General features: G+C 42.5%; 1 protein-coding gene across 19 annotated transcripts in view; it reads left to right on the top strand.

Moving 5' to 3' along the window:
* The window catches only part of STK39 (serine/threonine kinase 39), a 320,679-nt gene that overhangs the window by 81,111 nt on the left and 219,725 nt on the right, over positions 1-19,843 (top strand). For all 19 annotated transcript variants that reach the window (XR_015147123.1, XM_086355955.1, XM_086356077.1 and 16 more), the window contains 3 exons: positions 6,451-6,559; positions 9,703-9,844; positions 11,071-11,126. Coding sequence is in view for 18 of the 19 variants with exons in the window: in XM_086355955.1 (XP_086212081.1) it covers positions 6,451-6,559; positions 9,703-9,844; positions 11,071-11,126 (307 nt within the window). In the remaining variant the exon portion in view is untranslated. The remainder of the gene's footprint in view (positions 1-6,450; positions 6,560-9,702; positions 9,845-11,070; positions 11,127-19,843) is intronic.

The raw sequence follows: 19,843 nt of genomic DNA, 5'->3' as shown, positions 1-19,843 counted from the left end.
CCTGGGATTCTCCAGGCAAGAACACTGGAGTGGGTTGCCATTTCCTTCCCCAATGCATGAAAGTGAAAAGTGAAAGTGAAGTCGCTCAGTCGTGTCTGACCCTTAGCGACCCCATGGACTGCAGCCTTCCAGGCTTCTCCATCCATGGGATTTTCCAGGCAAGAGTACTGGAGTGGGGTGCCATTGCCTTCTCTGGAAAGTCGCTCATAAATATTTAAATATTTTGTTGTTCAGTTGCTTAGTTGTGTCCAACTCTTTGTGACCCCATAGACTGCAGCACACCGGGTTTACCTGTCCTTCACCATCTCTCAGAGCTTGCTCAAACTCATGTTCACTGAGTTGGTGATGCCATCCAACCATCTCATCCTCTGTTGCCCTCTTCTCCTCCTTTGTTTCATGTAACAGGCACGTGTCATGCCCTGTTTTGGCAAATTCGTCCAGGTTGGCCCAGCCGCAGTATGTGGGTGTCCCTCTTTGATCTGCCTGCCTCCCACATCACTCCCAGCAGAGATGCTGCTGTGACTGCCACTTTGGTGTTAGCAGATGGAAAGGCCTTTTACTCAATAACCCATTTTAGGTTGGCTTTCCCACTCTTGAGAGAGATCACTTGTGCTGCAAGAGCAGATCCAACCACAAGGAAGCTTAAATATTGTGCCGTAGCTTGGTTTGGCACTTGATGTATCTGAGTCTGATTTCACAGTTCTGTCAAGGGAGCCACTGAATTGTGCGTGCTCAGTCACTCAGTCGTGTCCGACACTTTGCGACCCCATGGACTGTAGCCCTCCAGGCTCCTCTGTCCGTGGGGATTCTCCAGGCAAGAACACTGGAGTGTGTTGCCACGCCCATGTCAATCTACCCAACCCAGGGATTGAACCCAGATCCTCCCGCATTGCGGGTGGATTCTTTACCACCTGAGCCTCCAGGGCAGCCCATGAATACTGGAGTGGGTATCCTATCTCTTCTCCAGGGAATCTTCCCATCCCAGGAATCGACCTGGGGTCTCCTACATTGCAGGTGGATTCTTTACCAGCTGAGCTGGTTTTAGCTGATGTGTTGCCTGGATTTCAGAGGTCTGTGAATTCTTCCAGTTTGACCTCATGCTTTTTTCTCCCTTTGAAGTTTTTACCCTTTCCTGTGGCTGTGAAATTCAAACCCTTTAATCCCAGAGTCTCTGATTTCCAGCTTTGCCTCCTGCCTGTTCTACAAGGTCTCAGTCACCCTGGCAGCACCACCGGCTGGCTCTTCTCCATTTCCAGCCCCTGGGCCTTGGTTGCAACCACTTGTCTGTGCTCCTTCCTTTCACATCCCCTCCACCCAATGGCCTGTCTGCCTGCCTTCCACCACTTTGTCATTGCAAGTCTGGTTTCTGGACCTGCAGCATCAGCAGCAGTTAGAAGCCTCAGGCCCCGCCCCAGACCTACTGGATCTGAATCTGCATTTTCACAGGGTTCTCAGATGATCTGTGTGCACATTCAGATTTGAGAAGCGCTGCTCTAAGTCACACATCTTCCATGGATTGTGTCCTAAATAAGGGGATAGAAATGAACCCAGTCATTCTGTGGGAAGAATTGGATGAAAAGGTGCTTTTGTTTTTTCCATCCATTTATTCAACTGTGGGCAATACTTTGATCACTTCTAGGGATAGGAATGGAGAAGGCAATGGCACCCCACTCCAGTACTCTTGCCTGGAAAATCCCATGGATGGAGGAGCCTGGTAGGCTGCAGTCCATGGGGTCACTAAGAGTCAGACACGACTGAGCGACTTCACTTTCACTTTTCACTTTCATGCATTGGAGAAGGAAATGGCAACCCACTCCAGTGTTCTTGCCTGGAGAATCCCAGGGACGGGGCAGCCTGGTGGGCTGCCGTCTATGGGGTCGCACAGAGTCGGACACGACTGAAGCGACTTAGCAGCAGCAGCAGGGATAGGAAGAAATGCGTATGTTTGGGGATAAATGGCTTTACCTACCCATATGGTAAAGTTAAGGCATTGGGAAAAGCTTGGATAATTAGTTGACAGACTGTTCCAACAAGGAAGGATTCAAATAACCATCATCACTGTGTTGAAAGTTCTGTGGAAAAAATATTTGAATCAATAAATAAGTTATATTTTTCAAATTGAAAAAAAAAGTTTATACAATTGTTTTGGTCTGTCTGGGACTCTAGAACAAAGATGCCATAGACCAGGTGGCTTATAAACAAAGAAACTTGTTTCTCACTGTTCTGGAGCCTGGCAGTCTGAAATCAGGGTGCCAGCATCACTGGGTGGGTGCGCTCTCCCAGTCCACAGATTTCTCTGCTGTCTCATGTTGAGGAGGCAGTGAGCTGGTTCTCTGGGGTCTGTTTGATAAGGGCACTAATCTCATTCATGAAGGCTCCACCCTCAGGATTTAATCACCTCCCAACAGCCTCACTTCCCAGTACCATCCACTTACGAATGTTTCAGGGATGCAAGCATTCAGACCATAGCAAAATTATAAATACAGTTGACCCCTGAACAATGCAGATTTGAAATGTGGAGGTCCCTTTATACTCAATTTTTTTTCAGTTTAAATACTGTAGCACTACACGATTATGGTTTGTTGAATCCAAGGACACTGAGGAAACAAATCTTGGATACCTAGGGAGGATTTTCGACTGTATGGAGGGTTGGTGCTTCTAATCCCCGTGTTGTTCAAGGGGTGCTTGTGTAAAAATTTTGTATCTCTCTAAAGGCAGCTAGACAACAAGTTTATGTATAAACTAAATTAAGGATTGGATAGGCCGCATAACACCTATTTTTAACTTTTTAAAAGTGCATTTCTACCCCGTGGTGGAAATATTACTTAATGTGGGGTTCAGTGAAAGTACAGGTCATTTCCCAAGGGAGAGTGACCAGTGTTTTTCCTTAAGGCAAGTTTCATCATGTCTTTACACATTAGCCGCTCCACTGCATGGAAAGGCTGTGCAGTAAAATGGGTGGTGTGGGAGTTGGGGTACGGAGCCCTAGCCAAGTGATGCCGAGGGCAGCGAGATGGTGAGTAGCCAGACCGATGCCAGTCCTGCCTCTTCTCAGAGCCCGCCTCTTCTGTGACCCACCCTGACTCTGCCCCTGCAGGTCTGTTAGCAGCAGCAGCAGCATCTGTGTCTCTTCTTTCTTTTCTTTAAAAGTCCTCAGGACTTTTAAATACCTGGCTGGTAATTTTAAGGCCCTGAATTTTGAAGGAATAGAATTTGGTAAGTTATATCCATATACTATCTAAAATAGTTTCTCCATAGGTTACTTACAAGAGTCCCCTCCTACCCCCGGGTCTTCCTTTCTCACACACACACCCACACAGTTGTTCACTGCTGTATCAGAGAACTTGATCCCCAGGTAGGGAGTGATACTGGCCATCTAAATACAAAGGTCTTAAAAGTGTTTTTCCAGGCTCTGACCCACTTTGCTTCCATGCAAAAGCATTTCCTTTCATAAGAGCACCAGTGGTTGACTATATGCTTTAATGATTTAAAAGTTTGGTGTTCGAAAACTAGAAAGGCATTCATTTACATTGGATATAAAACTGAGAATGTAGAACACCCATACTTTGAAGAAACATCGTTCTCATTTCTGTGAACCACAGGGGCATCTGTTTAAACTGGACCCTACCTGGAGCTGCAGGCCTTCAAAGTGGGCCATGCCCACAGGAGCAGATGCTGGCCACCTGAAATAGGGGTGCTGGGCAACGTTCCAGTTCTCCTTCAGAACGTCTGACGGTATCGAAACCTAACACTCGAAACGGATGGAAACTAGGGCTCAGGTTTTAGATCTTCTTCAAAGGACAAAAGGTGCAGAATCGAAAAGTGTTAGATTTAGAAAACCTGTGATCAGTTAAATGGATTAGGAAAATGATGGGAAAGTGTTACTGTATAATGAAAGGAAAACAGATGATGGGTGATTTTTTTTTTTTAAATAGGAAAAATAGTTTTTTTTTTTTTTTACATGGATGAATTAAGTTCTTTTATTTTTTATTTTTTTATTTATTTTTTTTATTCCTTTATTTCTCATGTGTTCCCCATCCTGAACCCTCCTCCCTCCTCCCTCCCCATACCATCCCTCTGGGTCGTCCCAGTGCACCAGCCCCAAGCATCCAGCATCGTGCATTGAACCTGGACTGGCATCTCGTTTCATACATGACATTTCACATGTTTCAATGCCATTCTCCCAAATCTTCCCACCCTCTCCCTCTCCCACAGAGTCCATAAGCCTGTTCTATACATCACTGTCTCTTTTGCTATCTCGTATACAGGGTTATCGTTAACATCTTTCTAAATTCCATATATATGCGTTAGTATACTGTATTGGTGTTTTTCCTTCTGGCTTACTTCACTCTGTATAATAGGCTCCAGTTTCATCCACCTCATTAGAACTGATTCAAATGTATTCTTTTTAATGGCTGAGTAATACTCCATTGTGTATATGTACCACAGCTTTCTTATCCATTCATCTGCTGATGGACATCTAGGTTGCTTCCATGTCCTGGCTATTATAAACAGTGCTGCGATGAACATTGGGGTACACGTGTCTCTTTCCCTTCTGGTTTCCTCAGTGTGTATGCCCAGCAGTGGGATTGCTGGATCATAAGGCAGTTCTATTTCCAGTTTTTTAAAGAATCTCCACACTGTTCTCCATAGTGGCTGTACTAGTTTGCATTCCCACCAACAGTATAAGAGGGTTCCCTTTTCTCCACACCCTCTCCAGCATTTATTATTTGTAGGCTTTTGGATCACAGCCATTCTGACTGGTGTGAAATGGTATCTCATAGTGGTTTTGATTTGCATTTCTCTGATAATGAGTGATGTTGAGCATCTTTTCATGTGTTTGTTAGCCATCTGTATGTCTTCTTTGGAGAAATGTCTATTTAGATCTTTGGCCCATTTTTTGATTGGGTCATTTATTTTTCTGGAGTTGAGCTGTAGGAGTTGCTTGTATATTTTTGAGATTAGTTGTTTGTCGGTTGCTTCATTTGCTATTATTTTCTCCCATTCTGAAGGCTGTCTTTTCACCTTGCTAATAGTTTCCTTTGATGTGCAGAAGCTTTTAAGTTTAATTAGGTCCCATTTGTTTATTTTTGCTTTTATTTCCAATATTCTGGGAGGTGGGTCATAGAGGATCTTGCTGTGATGTATGTCAGAGAGTGTTTTGCCTATGTTCTCCTCTAGGAGTTTTATAGTTTTATATAGTTTTATATGATTTTTTTTTCTTACGAGTTTATCCATGATAAAAAGCATTTAAAAAAACATGTATTGAGACACATGTATGTGTTACATGTCATGATATTTAGGCCAAGTTAATTGACACCTAGGGTTGTCTTAGTAATTTGAGGATTAAAATAATACTGGATATATAAAGGTAATGTATAGGTGCACAAATATACTTTTTATGTCATCATAAATACACAATCATATAAGTGAGGTTTCTGTGATGACTTAGGTTATTCTGGTGGCTTTTGGTCAGCACCTTGAAATTGAGTTATGCTGGTTTGGTACCTTTGATTGAGGGTCAGCATTTGACTTACGGTTTTTATAGGCATCACCTGACCTGGCCATAACAAAACAGCAAACCAAAACCAATATGAACTTGAGTACTGCAGAAAAATGTGTCTTACGGAAGTTGCTCATTTGTTTGATTTCAGAGCTTCGTGATTTTGTCTCTTGATAAAACTTTTTCTCCTGCAGCAGTGTTTTCTAAGCCGTGACCCACAAAGCATTATTTTCCTGCATTGTTAATATGGATTCAACTATGACAGCTTATCTACCGCAGGACTTCTCAGAGCCTTTGACAGAACTAATGTAGCCTGTGATGCCTTTAAAGTGAGATATAGTATCTGATGTTTCCCAAGCTTATTTCATTTTACCAGCTGTGTCTCCCACCACTACTGTCTCCCGTGGAAGATAATGTGGAAGATGATACTCTAGCGTTTTTATATGTAGTTTTTCATTTACCGTCTTAGCAGACCTGAGAAACAGAAGCAACTCTGTTGTCCCTTTTTGGATGAGGGAGGCTCTAAGAACCACTGGAGCTCAGGTTGGCACCTAGACTTAGGTGTCCTAGTAGCTCACCCATCTTTTGTCTCTGTTGATGCTTTCAGTTCAGGTCAGAGACACTTGTCACGTATGGCGGGCAGGGGAGGAGGGTTATGTGGGCTGCGTGCTGATCTGATGTTTCTCTGTTCCTCGGATGGTCCACAGGGCTCTGTGGTCTCCTAATTCTAGGGAGGCTTCCCTAATTCTAGCAAGTGGATGATGCGATTGAGGGAGTTAATTCTCATGTGGTTTATATAAAGTAATGGTCTAGGCAGCCCCACCCCCTCACCCTCGCCCAGGTGTGCTGTAAGTAGGAACGTTACCTGAATACTCAACCAGGTTCGCTTGTTTTTACTTCCCGGGTTTCACCCGATGGTACTATGTCATGTTTTGCTCTTTTTATAGAAAGAAATTCAAGCCATGAGTCAGTGCAGCCATCCCAACGTAGTGACCTATTACACCTCTTTTGTGGTAAAAGACGAACTTTGGCTGGTCATGAAATTACTAAGTGGAGGTAAGTGGGTTTTTTCATTATTTGCTTGTTTTTTTCTTTTTTTTCCTTTTGTGTGAGTCAGTATATTGAATAAGATTTCAGATTTGATCCCCTTCCTCCTGTATTTAAAAGTTTTCTTGGTTCATTATTTGCCTAGAGAGTAAAGTCTGGATTGCTTCATGTTCATATTCAAAGCCTTCCATAATTCAGCGTAACTCCTGGACTATCTGTGTCCTCTTCTACCTCAGCCTTCTTGGCGTGGGTGAGACTTCCCAAAAGTCTTCTGCTGTCTGAGGTCTCTATGCTGCTCCTCAGCCCTGGATGTCAGTCTGTCCTTCTCCATGTGCTCATGTCCTGCAGGATCTCATCATCTTTGTCTCTTCGGAAAAGTTAACCAGGCCTTTCTCTTTTAAAGCATTCATTTTTAACATTATTCAAATCTTTCACACCTTGTAAGATAACAAGTTATTTCACTGCTGTTTGTTAAAAGGTCTGTGCTGATGGAAATGTGTGCTGTGCTCTCCAGTTTCTTCTGGTGGATCGAGTATTTGACATGTGGCTAGTGTTACTGAGGGACTGAATTTCTATTCAATTTTAATCAACTTTATTTAAATAACCTCAGGTGGCCAGTGGCTACGGTATTGGACAGGGTATTTTCAGATTGTGGGTTTCATGAAGGAACACGTGGGAAAGGAAAGGGAACTTTATCTTTCCAGCCTCAGATCACGGAAGTTAAAAAAGCCACAGACAAGAGTCAGACATGACTGAGCGACTGAACTGAATGTAATTTGTAAGACACTTTCCCATGCCCATTTTTTTTTTTTTCCCTTTCATCTTCTAGCTTCACTCTTTGATAGGGAAGGATCATCATCACGGTTAGTTTCCTTGAATGCTTTCTCCATGGTTAGATCCCTTGCAAGGTGATTTATTGCCTTATTTCATGTAATCCGGGCAACACCCTCGAATGGCAGGTGTCATCATCCACATTTTTCAGAAAGTACACAAGAGCCCAAGAGAATTAGACAGCTTGCCCAAGGTCACACACGTCATAAGTGTTGACGCTGGGAGCTGTGGACCTACAAGCCACACTGCCCTAAAAGTATCATCACCTTCATTGTACAGAGCTGAAAACTGGAGCTGAGAAAGCGCAAGCATACCCAACACCCAGCATCCCTTCCTCCCTGTATATCTGTCTTTCTGAGATATGAAGTATATTACGAGCAGGGGAGAACGTAGGGTAGTGTCTGAATGCAGTGAGAACGGACAGAGTGGGGCTGATACTGTGGAGGCCACTTTTATTTGCAAGCCCAGTTCAGCTAAGGCTGAATCAGGGAAACATCTCAATTTTTATTTTTTTTTTTAAGAAGAAACTGTCTTGGATCCAGCAAGGCCCTGCCATGAGATGATGAAGGCATTGTAATTGCCTCGGGTTTGCTTGTGTAAGTCTCGGTAGGGAGCCCGGGAGAACTTAGTTCGGTTCTGTTCCCGGTCTTGTCAGTCCTGTTAGTCATTGTTTCCTCGAGTGCCGACTCTGGTTTTTAATTAAAAAGGAAAGGAGGAAAAGGAAGCCCTTGGAGCTGACTGCAGTGTTGAGCCTCAGGACTGCGTCTTGGTTCTGCTGAGGGTGGTGCTTTATCAATGATGACCTTAACCAGGTCTCTTCCTGTGGGGTCCACTAACGAAGGAAACAAGAAATTCTGGTAACCTGGGACCTTGCAGGTTTTACTTCCTCTCTTTATTTTTAATCCCAATTACTTTTTGTAAGCTTGAAAGTATCCCCTGTGCCCTTCCTTGTGGACTGGATAGAAAATTTCATTGTCTTTTTAAAGGAATTAAATTTAGCCTTCCCAGGCTTTAGGTAAGAGGAACAAGTTTTAAACAGGTTTCCACAGGTAAGGGGAATGTGGGCAGACATGGCCCACTTTTCTTTCAGCAGTCCAGAAATGCATGGGTGTGTGCGTGCTAAGTCCCTTCACTCATGTCTGCCTCTTTGCAACCCCGTGAACTGTAGCCCACCAGGCTCCTCTGTCCAAGGGATTCTCCAGGCAAGAGTACTGGAGTGGGTTGCTGTGCCCTCCTCCAGGGGATCTTCCCAACCCAGGGATTGAATCAGAGTTTCTTATGTCTCCTGCATTGGCAGGTCTGTTCTTTACCAATAGTGCCACCTGGGAAGCCCCAGAAATGCATCCATGCCTGGTATGATATATCCCTGTAAGACTAAAAAATAAAATGTTTTTGGAAATGTTATTTCTAAATAATCCAAAAATCCAAGAGTCAGCCAAGAGGTGTTTTGTTTCTCTCAGAGAGGGGAAACTCTGCATTTGTTTTCTTCTATACTGTTTCATCACAGCACATCTCTTAATGAAGGGCAGGTGGCTAGTCTGCTGTAGTAATACCTGATGGGGAAACTCAATCCTCCTAGTTAATCAGAGAGAGCTTGGAGCCAAACTCAGGTCCTGAGGTGAGCTATTTGGTAACTCTTCAGAAATGTTGAACCCCCAGGTAATTATGGCTCTTAAAATGCCCAGGAGGTTTAGAATATTAATTCACATGTGTTGAAATATGAATTCAGAGTGCCAAGGATACTAATCTGTGTATAGTAACAAAGTAGTATGCATTCATTTCTTTATTATTAAACTCAGTGCATCAGTGTCAAGTAAATGGAATAAAGATTGCCTAGCGTCACAGAAAGAAGTCTTCTCGTCACAAGCAGGGGTCTCTAGAAGCAGTGTACTTCTCGCTTCTGCTACCTGTGTCTTAGGGGTTACAGAAGAACTGTGCTCCTTTCTCTCAGCAGTTCCCTGCTATCTTTTCCCCTGGCTTCCTGTTCCTTTCTTTTTCTGTGTAGACATCCTGAACCTCCTTTTAATCTGTAACCAATTGCATGTCTTGGGGAAAGGGACTAACTGCAGTGGTCATGCGCAGGCTTCTGGTTCTTGACCCAGAACCCCTCTCATTAAGTTCAGCAGGTTGTGGGCTTGCAGACTTGGATTTAATGTTTTTCTGGCCATGGGCTGCCATGCAGTTGTTTGTATGCCTTGGGAATATTTGTGCTAAATAAACAACAACAACAAAATATTTAGTTTTTTAAGTAGGGAGTCCTGTTCTGGAAAGATCGTGAAGGTGCTTATACAATTGTTTAATTCTTCTGTCTGTCCACTTAGGTTCAATGTTGGATATCATAAAATACATCGTCAATCGAGGAGAACACAAGAATGGGGTTCTGGAAGAGGCAATAATAGCAACAATTCTTAAAGAAGTTTTGGAAGGCTTAGACTATCTACACAGAAACGGTCAGATTCACAGGTATGGCTTCTGCAGAGGTGTTTCAATTCAGCTGTCCATAGCTTCAGTCCTAGTTAGTAGAGGATGTTAAGGAAACACACCTCACAGTTAAGTATTGATATATGTCTAACTTGCATGTGTATGCTCAGTCGTTAAGTTGTGACTGTCTCTTGGCAACCCCATGGACTGAAGCCCACAAGCCTCCCCTATCCATATGATTTTCAAGGCAAGATTACTGGAGTGAGTTGCCATTACCTTCTCCAGGGGATCTTCCCAACCCAGGGGTTGAACCCATGCTTGCTGAGTCTCCGATTCTTTACCACTGAGCCACCTAGGAAGCCTCATTTCTAACTTAGGTCGGCATCTCTAGCTTTATAACGCAGGCAAGAGTGTTCCAAACATGTAATATGTTAATTATTTTTGACATGGTGGTGGGAGAGGAGGAGAGGCACTAATTTCATCTCTTCTGTGACATACAGTGCTAATTCTTTACACAGCGAAATAGCATAGAATGCGAGCACTTGATGTTTCAAATGGGTTAGTGTTACTTGGGCTCTTAGAAATAGTTGCAAGTAAACCACCATTAACCATAATACTAATATTTGTAATTCCCCGGCCCTGAACCATGAGTGAACTATATGGTTTATGATATTTACTATGTCTTTTAATGATTAGAAAAATATTACTTTAGAAATCAAACTTGTAAATTGTCATTTTTCTTAAGTGTTAAGGCTACTGAGCACAACTTTTATATAGTGAAGAAATATAGACTATTATAATTAGTATTTGTAATCAGGATCTCCCCAGAGAAGAGACTGATCAAATCCATTGTCTAAGAGTCTGATGGGTTTGATTTGAAATTGTACCACAGACAAATTTAAGTTGAAGTAAAGCAGTTTTACATAGACTGGGCTTTAATTCTTGATAAAATGATAGTATTGTGAGTATGTGGACAGTCTCTAATTCTGTAACATAAAGTATCTACTCACTGTTTTAATTAAATCTGGATAATAGTATCACAAAAACTAAGTGTTATAATATAAAACCCTAACCATCCTTCAGGAGCAAACTATAAAATCACAGTGTGCCCTTGTAACTTTTTAAATTTGTTTTACAAATATTATATTTGTAAAATAATAATTATGTCAAACAGCTAAATTATATGATATGTTTTAAAATCTCCCTGAGTGAATTAATGCAATATATTGTCTGTACTCTAGCATTAAATTCTGTCTTTTTCCTAATAGGGATTTGAAAGCTGGTAATATTCTTCTGGGTGAAGATGGTTCAGTACAAATAGCAGGTAAAGCTGACAAAGATAAAGCATTCTCTGCTTGTTTATGGACGTGTTACAACTTCAAAGAATGTAGAGTCCTTCCTAAGAAATGAATAATGCATGTAGTCTTTTTTCTTTTTTAACTTGATGTATAGTTGATGTATAATATTATGTAAGTTGCAGACATACAGTGTAGTGCTCCACAGTTTTAAAAGTTAGTATTCCATTTGTAGTTATTATAAAATTCTGGCTACATTCCCTGTGTTGGATAGATGTCCTTGTAGCTTGTTTTGTGCATGGTGGTTTGTGCCTCTTACACCGCCCCTCCCTACTTCCCTCTCCTTATTGGTAACCACTAGTTTGTTCTCTCTGTAAGTCTGCTTCTCTTCAGTTATATTCACTAGCTTGTTTTATTTTTTAGATTCTGCATACAAGTGATACCATACAGATGTTGTCTTTCTCTGACTTACTTCCCGTTTATTGTAATGCCCTCCGGGTCCACCCATGTTGTTAAAAATGGCAACATTCTTTCATTCTTTTGAGTGGCTGAGTAGAATTCCATTGTAGGTACCCCAGTATTTGGGCTGCCTTATTATTGAATGTTTTGATCTGAGGTATAACATGTTTTCCTATTGTTTTGATAGATCTTTGTTAGATCTTCCTATAAATTGCTGTTTTAGAACACAGCCTTTTAATAAAGGACAATTTTAATTTTATTTTCTACCTTCCAGATTGAATAATGGTGATATTTATATAAATGCAAGAAGCACTTTGGGAAGTTTTTTTCAATGAGTTTGAAAGTTTAAAACACCGTACACATTAATTTTAAGCCCTTTATTTCTCAAGCGATGGCTGAAAGATTTGTGAATTCTTGAAACCTAGGGCTTAATTTACTCTCAAATTTGACCCTTCATTTCGATTCTTGACAGTTGATGGGGCCTGGCAGTGTAGTAAAGATCAAATGAGAGCATTGACAGGAGCCTTCTCCATGCAGAACCTCTCATTTTGTTAATGCTCCTAGAATAACTTGAAAGGCCTGGGATAAAATGTAGCCATGTGCATATCCACTCTTGTTTTATCCCCCTTCTGTGAAGGGCTGTCTCAGCAATCCTCTCAACCAGCAGCACTTTGGGCATTTTTGGCTCCACAGTCCCCTCTCTGTACTAGACTGTCCGTGTCATTACAGGATGTTCAGCCTTCTGGCTTCCAGGCATGACATGTCACTAGCAGCACATCCTAGCAATATCCGTGGTGACAATCAGTCACCCACCTGGCTTGTGTTATTGAAAAAATGTTGAAAACATTTAGTCAGTCTGATCTGCTTCTATTTGAGTTGGATGGGAAGAGTCTTACCTTCTAGGATAGGTTTAAAGTCTTTGCATATCTAGTTATTAGAATGAAATTGATGGCAGTCCTTGGTCCCACTCTTGTTTCTAGACAGATCTGAGGATCTGGGGATATTATTCAAAAAGTGAGAGGTCAGCAGAAAACAAACATACCCCCAACACAAAGGATGAGCATTGAGTCATCTCTTTGATTCATTGTGCCCCTTCTCTGGGTACCAGAGGACCAGTCAGGTGATGTCCCAGCTATATAGTGAGCACGATGCTGACCTTAGGCTCTGGGTTTAGTTAGATACACTTACAGAGACTATTACCAAGTTTTTTTTTTTTTTTTTTTTTTAAAGAAAGATGTTTTGAAAATATAAAAGGGAAACTGAGGATTTGTTTGAGATCAGATGTTTCTTCCTTAGGGAAGTAATAATGGCAATGTTATCTTTTATTAGTCTTCTCTTTTGAAAAGATTAATTTAGTCGAGTTTAAGACCACCGGGAAGGCACGCAGTGTGTCAGTCAAGCACAAAGGCTTTGGAATCAAGCAGGCCTGATTTAATACCGCTGTACAACCTGGGGCAAATCACTGCATCTCTAAGCCTCAGTTTCCACATCTGTGAGACCGTGATGATATTGCCTGTCATTCTCAAAGACAGGGACTTCCTGTGCAGCTACTAAATGGTAGGATTCAAGCCCCTATAAGTGCAATACAGTAGGTTTTGGAAAGTTACAGAGTATTCTAGGTGTCTCCACCCAGAGATGTCAGTTTGCAAAATGGGGAGGTATTTCTGTATAAACATTTTTTGTTAAGTTGTCTAAAAAGATCCTGGAAGAAAGGACCTTAATCTTTAAGACTCCAGTGAATTGGTAAGAATTTTTAATTTAAAAGAAATACACACATTTATATATCATTTTGTACTCATGATTTTGTATTCTCTGTTTTAAAGAGGATCTTTCAAATTGTCTAAACTTTATGCCCCATGAAACCTGGATCCACCCCTGCTTACTGTTTTGGCAGTAAGTAAATAAATGTGAGAAATGGTTAGTGTGACCCTCAAAATGGGCAATCGACAGAAAAAAGACAGTATAGGCTTATTTATTGTGGTAGCAAAAGATTAGGAACAGCTGAGGTGTCCTGGTTAAGTAGGTTTATGGTATATCTATACTATGGAAGACCCACCCATGGAGAATGAGAAGTTCTCTGTACACCAATGGGGGAAAATCACTGGGTTACGTGGTTAAGTGAACACAAGGTGAAATACTTTGTATATAATATGCCACCTTTTGTGAAAGAAGTAGAAATAAGAATATCTCTGTATATTTGTGCAAAGAAGTATTAGAAGTATAATGGCAGTGGGGGTGGTAGAGTATATACCTTTTAAAACATTCTGAATTTTGAACCATGTCAATATATGACCTAGTAAAACAAATGAAAGGACTCCACAAACTTAATGAACTGTCAATAAATCAAAGCCATTTTAGAAGCCATTGTGAAAGTTATCAAACGTAGCCCAAAGTTGAGAAGAATAGGAAGAATCCTCTGGTATGCATCACCTGGCTTCAGTACTCAGCAGTCTTTGGCCAATTCATCTCTCATTCCCCTCCCTGCTTTGGAGACTCTTATCATTATTGATGCTGACTATTGTTTTTGAGCCAAGTCAGTGGTTTCTATATGCACATCTTGTCCTTCCTTTAGAGAGTGGACTTTATCCCACAGGCTAGGGGCATTATGAAGAAAAGACTTCAATTAAACAACTGAAAAAAAATGTGTGAACAAAAGCTTCGAACCTTCCAGCATCAGATAGTCTAGTTGTTAAGAAGAGGATATCGGAGATCAGCTAGCTTGGTTGAAGGCTTGCCTAGTAGCTCAGCTGGTAAAGAATCTGCCTGCAATGCAGGAGACCTGGGTTTAATTTCTGGGTTGGGAAGATCCCCTGGGGAAGGACTAGGCTACCCACTTCAGTATTCTTGGGCTTCCCTAGTGGCCCAGACAGTAAAGAATCTGCCTGCAATGTGTGAGACATGGGTTTAATCCCTGGGTTGGGAAGATCCTCTTTCTCTGAGAAGGGAATGGCTACCCACTCCACTATTCTTGCCTGGAGAATTCCATGGACAGAGGAGCCTGGCAAGCTACAGTCCATGGGGTCACAAAGAGTCGGACATGACTGAGGAACTTGCATTTGGTTGAAATTCCCAGGTCAATTCTCAAGCTCTGGGACCTTGGTCAGTTCTCATGCTCAACATCTTAAAGACTCAGTTTCTTTAAAAGGAGATACAGGTATAAGCCACTTCATCTTTTTTTTTTTTTTTAAACAAGTTCATTTTCTAGACTTTTAAAATTTTATATATATGTATTTATGTATTGGCTTGGTGGGTCTTCACTGCTGCAAGGGCTTTTCTCTAGTTGCAGAGAGAAGAGGCTAGTCTGTAGTTGAGATGCAGGCTTCTCATTGCAGTGGCTTCTCTTGTGGAGCACAGACTCTAGGCACTTGGGCTTCAGTAGTTGCTGTTCCCTGGGCTCTAGAGCACAGGCTGTCTTGCCTGGAGAATCCCAGGGATGGGGGAGCCTGGTGGGCTGCCGTCTATGGGGTCGCACAGAGTCGGACACGACTGAAGCGACTTAGCAGCAGCAGCAGCAGCAGCAGAGCACAGGCTCAGTAGTTGTGGTGCACGGGCTTAGTTGCTCTGAGTGGAATCTTCCTGGATCAGGGATTGAACTCGTGTCTCCTGCACTGGCAAATGGATTCTTTACCGCTGAACTACCAGGGAAGCCCTCTTCATCTTTTTTTCCTGAAATCAGATGAGACTCTTTGTATCTAGTGATCTTCCAACAGCTGCTGGCACATGATTGGCACGCAGGAAATATCAGCAGCTGCCACTGCTAATCTTGTTGCTGTTACTACTGTAACTCCTACTGACAGACTTGCGCCTACCAGCCCTTCCACTGCCTGAAGATCACATGTACCTCAAATTTGTCTTGCAAGAGGTTCAGCTCTGAGGGGCTTTATGAGTTATAAAAAGGAAGTGCTTATTAATTATGGCACTTGGAAGCTAACTTGTTATTACTTTTGCTGTAAGCTAATTAAAAAATACAACGAATTTTTTCTGTTTTGTGATGAAACCATCATTTCTCACTGAGAGAGTCAAGGTGGCAGCGAACTGCTTTTGAAATGCTGAGGGGCGTCAGCCCCTGGCTTCTGCGCCACCTGGTTCTCTGCCAGTCATTCTGTCCCGGTGTTCCTGTCAGACTAATGAAGCCCAGCTCGTGCTCTGGGCCCCAGGGAGCACATTGCCCTTTTTCTTTTTTTCTCAGTTGAGATCCCCTGAGGTAAGATTTCCCGACTTTTCCTCTCCCTCTCAGGACTGGGTTTTTTTTTCCCTCACTGCGGGTGGCGGTGTTGAGTGTAACCCAGCAGGTGTGTGGCAGGGACTGCTGCATTTGGAAGGGCACTTGCAGGAAGCCCCCACTTGGGCTATCATGAGGTTAAATGGATCCGTGTCTATAGTGCTTAGGACGGTGCCCAGCACATGGTGAGGAATTTGTAGACAGTCAGTCTGGGCTTTCCCCCCAGCTTTTCTGGGTGTCATTGTATGTGCGTCTTCGTGGCTCGTGTGGTGATGAAGTATGAATCTTCATGAGCTGTGGTGGGTTATCAGGCATGTGAGTGTACACTGTCTCCATCTCTGCAGCTCAGCTATAGCTTTCTAGAATTCACGTTTAATGTTTTTCATATCCTCTGACTTGAGCATAACATTGAGTTTATACAGTATTTCAAATTAAATTTTTTATTTTAACTCTCAAGATTATTGCCTTTAAAAGAAAAACATGCAGTGATTCCTTGGAAAAGCTGGCTGCTGCTGCTCTCGCCGGGTACAGGATTTTGACACTCTCAGTCAGGCAGTGGCTTGCTGTCTGAGCAAACTTGGGCCAGGGGTCCTCAGGTCTTTTGCTGGTACCTTGTGTGGGCAGGGTAGGGCAAGAGTGTGGCAAAGCTGAAGAAGACTCAGCAGCAGCAGAGCTAGACTGTCTCTTTGTTGCTGTTCAGTTCAGTTCAGCCTCTCAGTCATGTCCGAGTCTTTGTGACCCCATGAATTGCAGCACGCCAGGCCTCCCTGTCCATCACCAACTCCCGGAGTTCACTCAAACTCATGTCCATGGAGTTGGTGATGCCATCTAGCCATCTCACCCTCTGTCGTCCCCTTCTCCTCCTGCCCCCAATCCCTCCCAGCATCAGGGTCTTTTCCAATGAGTCAACTCTTCACATGAGGTGGCCAAGGTATTGGAGTTTCAGCCTCAGCATCATTCCTTCCAAAGACCACCCAGGACTGGTCTCCTTTAGAATGGACTGGTTGAATCTCCTTGCAGTCCAAGGGACTCTCAAGAGTCTTCTCAACACCACAGTTCAAAAGCATTAATTCTTCAGCACTCAGCCTTCTTCACAGTCCAACTCTCACATCCATACATGACCACTGGAAAAACCATAGTCTTGACTACATGGACCTTTGTTGGCAAAGTAATGTCTCTGCTTTTGAATATGCTATCTAGGTTGGTCATAACTTTCCTTCCAAGGAGTAAATGTCTTTTAACTTCATGGCTGCAGTCACCATCTGCAGTGACTTTGGAGCCCCCCAAAATAAAAGCATGCCACTGTTTCCACTGTTTCCCCATCTGTTTGCCATGAAGTGATGGGACCAGATGCCATGATCTTGGTTTTCTGAATGTTGAGCTTTAAGTCAACTTTTTCACTCTCCTCTTTCACTTTCATCAAGAGGCTCTTTAGTTTCTCTTCACTTTTTGGACAAATAATCTACTTCTTGTACTTAAGAGTGTTTGTACTCTCTTCCCTTCATGTCTTTAAGCTCCCTAGTCTCTGTTTTCTGCAATACAAGTTAAACTGGGAGAGGTTTGCATATACTTCTTTGAATGCTGTGTTTGTTTACCTTGAGAGTATTATGAATATTTTTTAAAAGAGTTTTTTCTGCTTTTTAATAGAAACATAACATTTTTATTTAAAAAGTCACATATTCTATGTGTGTATATATATATAAAATATATATATATATATATATTTCCTTTCTCAAAACCTTTTTTTATTAGAAAAGGGAAAATGAAGGGGCCAGGTTCAGATCACTAGAAACTCTTGCCTAAGATGCAGCCAACACGTGTGGTGACTAAGGCTGGAATGCTTGGCTCCATTTCCAACAGTAGCAATTCCATGGGAATTCCATGTATTTTCAGTGAGTGTGGCTGTAAAATCAGCACCTGATCTTGTCAAGTGTTTCCTGTGTGCCAGGCCTGGTTCCATGTGCTGAGTGCGCTGACTCAGCCTCACAAAGTGGGTAGGCTGTAGTAGAGCCCCATGGGCCGATGCTCTCATTATGCTCACTTTACCCGCCAGCTGCTAAGATAGAGAGGGGAAGTAAGTGGCCCAGATTACATGTGGAATAAGTGGTAGGGTCAGGCTTCAGATTTGGGCAGTCTGGCTTCCAAGCCTGTGACCCCCTAACTGTGGGATTTCCGGGAAGAGAACCCTAAACCTGGATTTGAATGATCTCTGTTTTGGGTGGAAGACCAACAGCGATCGCTAGTGCTTCTCCCTCTTGGCGTAAATTGATTCTGTTTGGGGCTGGGAAACATATTCAGCACCTTTTCCCTCCTTGCTCACAGCATCACTGGTGAGGTTTCAGGGAATGGGAGAAGCCATCACCTTAAGTGTCATTTGGTGCAGAATTACTCATGGTAGTGACGCCACACTCTTTTCAGACTAGAAAACTTCAGGTTTCATGTAGTGAATTAAAACCTGAGGATGGCCTACTCTGGGTTTAATAGAAAATGCTTTACTTCTTAGTGTATTTTCTGTGCTCAGAAAACCTGTGTGTGTGTGTGTGTCTGTCTGTCTGTCTTCCTGGTAATAAACTTGGAGAGGATGCCTTAGTGAGTATAATAGTCTTTGCTACAATGTGATAGAAGGAGTGGTTATTTGAATGTCATGTTCTTCCCACGGCCTAGCATTTTATTTTCCCATTTGATCTCTGTCATGTAATGTCAGGAAGGGCTTAGTGCCTTGTCTGGAAAGTGACTGAGCCTGTTCGTCTGGAATTAATGAGATGCTATTCTAAAACTAAAATTCATATAAAACAGGTCCCTTTGGGGGTGGTCACTACAAGTATATTTATGTTAGGCTTTTTAAAAAATATCGACCACTCTTAAACATGAAGAATGTTGATTTAAAAATGGTTCATTTCTGAAGGGCTTTCCAGAGACATAGGACTGCGTGTGTAAGGGAGATCTCGGGAGATCTCAGGTTCGTGCCTTTTAGGTGTGCATGAGTGAGTGTGAATTTCCCATCCCTAGTTTTTCATGTCAGAGATTGAACCTGGAACCCAGTTAACTAAGGCAGCCTAGAACTTTAGAAAGTTATCCTCCCATCTGTCTCAGAGTATCTTAGCCTGTACAAATCAAGCTTACGCCTTGGGTGTCTCACTGTCTAAGGCACAATGGTGTCACTTTGGGTAGCATCTCTGCTTGTTGGGAGGGAGATTATTTCCCTTAGTTAACCATGGAAATACATTTTCAGCTTTAGTCAGCTCCTTGAACACTGAAAACCCTATGACTAAAAACTTCCTCCAGGACAACTTGCGACTAGACTTAACTTGTTCCCAGTACTCAGGTATTATTCTCAGGGACCCAGAAAAAGGTGTGCAAGGTGGTGGAGTTTTATACCCATAGCTGCTGGATTCCTGTGTGTTCTCTCTGTGTTCTTTGGCACTGATGAGGTGTACTTCAGTGCGAGAGAGGAGTGTTTCTCATGTTATAGCGAAGAGAAGCTGCTGCTTCAGGCAAGCTGGTTTGGGCTCCCTTGGTGCACCAGATGTAGCCCTGATTCATATGAGAGAGTTCTGAAGTCCACAAGGCATCTGAATGAGGAAATGATGATGTCACTGTGTTCATGGGTGCTTTGATTTAGAGGGTGGGCTCTGGCACCTGACTGCTGTGGCTTCAATCCTGGCCCTGTAGTCATTTAACCTCCCTGCGTCTCAGTTTCCACTTCTGTGTAATGGGAAAATACCAGAGGGCTAAAGGAGTTAACACACATTCCATGTTAGAATTAGTTAGCTCATATTGCTTTCCTATTGAAATAGGGGACACCTTTAATTATTTAAGGCATCCTAAGATCAATAACCCTATGGCAGAAAGTGAAGAGGAACTAAAAAGCCTGTTGATGAAAGTGAAAGAGGAGAGTGAAAAAGTTGGCTTAAAGCTCAACATTCAGAAAATGAAGATCATGGCATCTGGTCCCATCACTTCATGGGAAATAGATGGGGAAATAGTGTCAGACTTTATTTTTTTGGGCTCCAAAATCATTGTAGATGGTGACTGCAGCCATGAAATTAAAAGATGCTTACTCCT

Source organism: Bos grunniens, chromosome 2 (assembly GCF_055505025.1).
Source record: "Bos grunniens cultivar Pamir isolate PY7600 chromosome 2, Bosgru_T2T1.0, whole genome shotgun sequence".
NCBI classification, from domain to species: Eukaryota; Metazoa; Chordata; class Mammalia; order Artiodactyla; family Bovidae; genus Bos; species Bos grunniens.
Note: the sequence above shows the minus strand (reverse complement) of the source record. Positions and strands in the feature narration are given on the sequence as shown.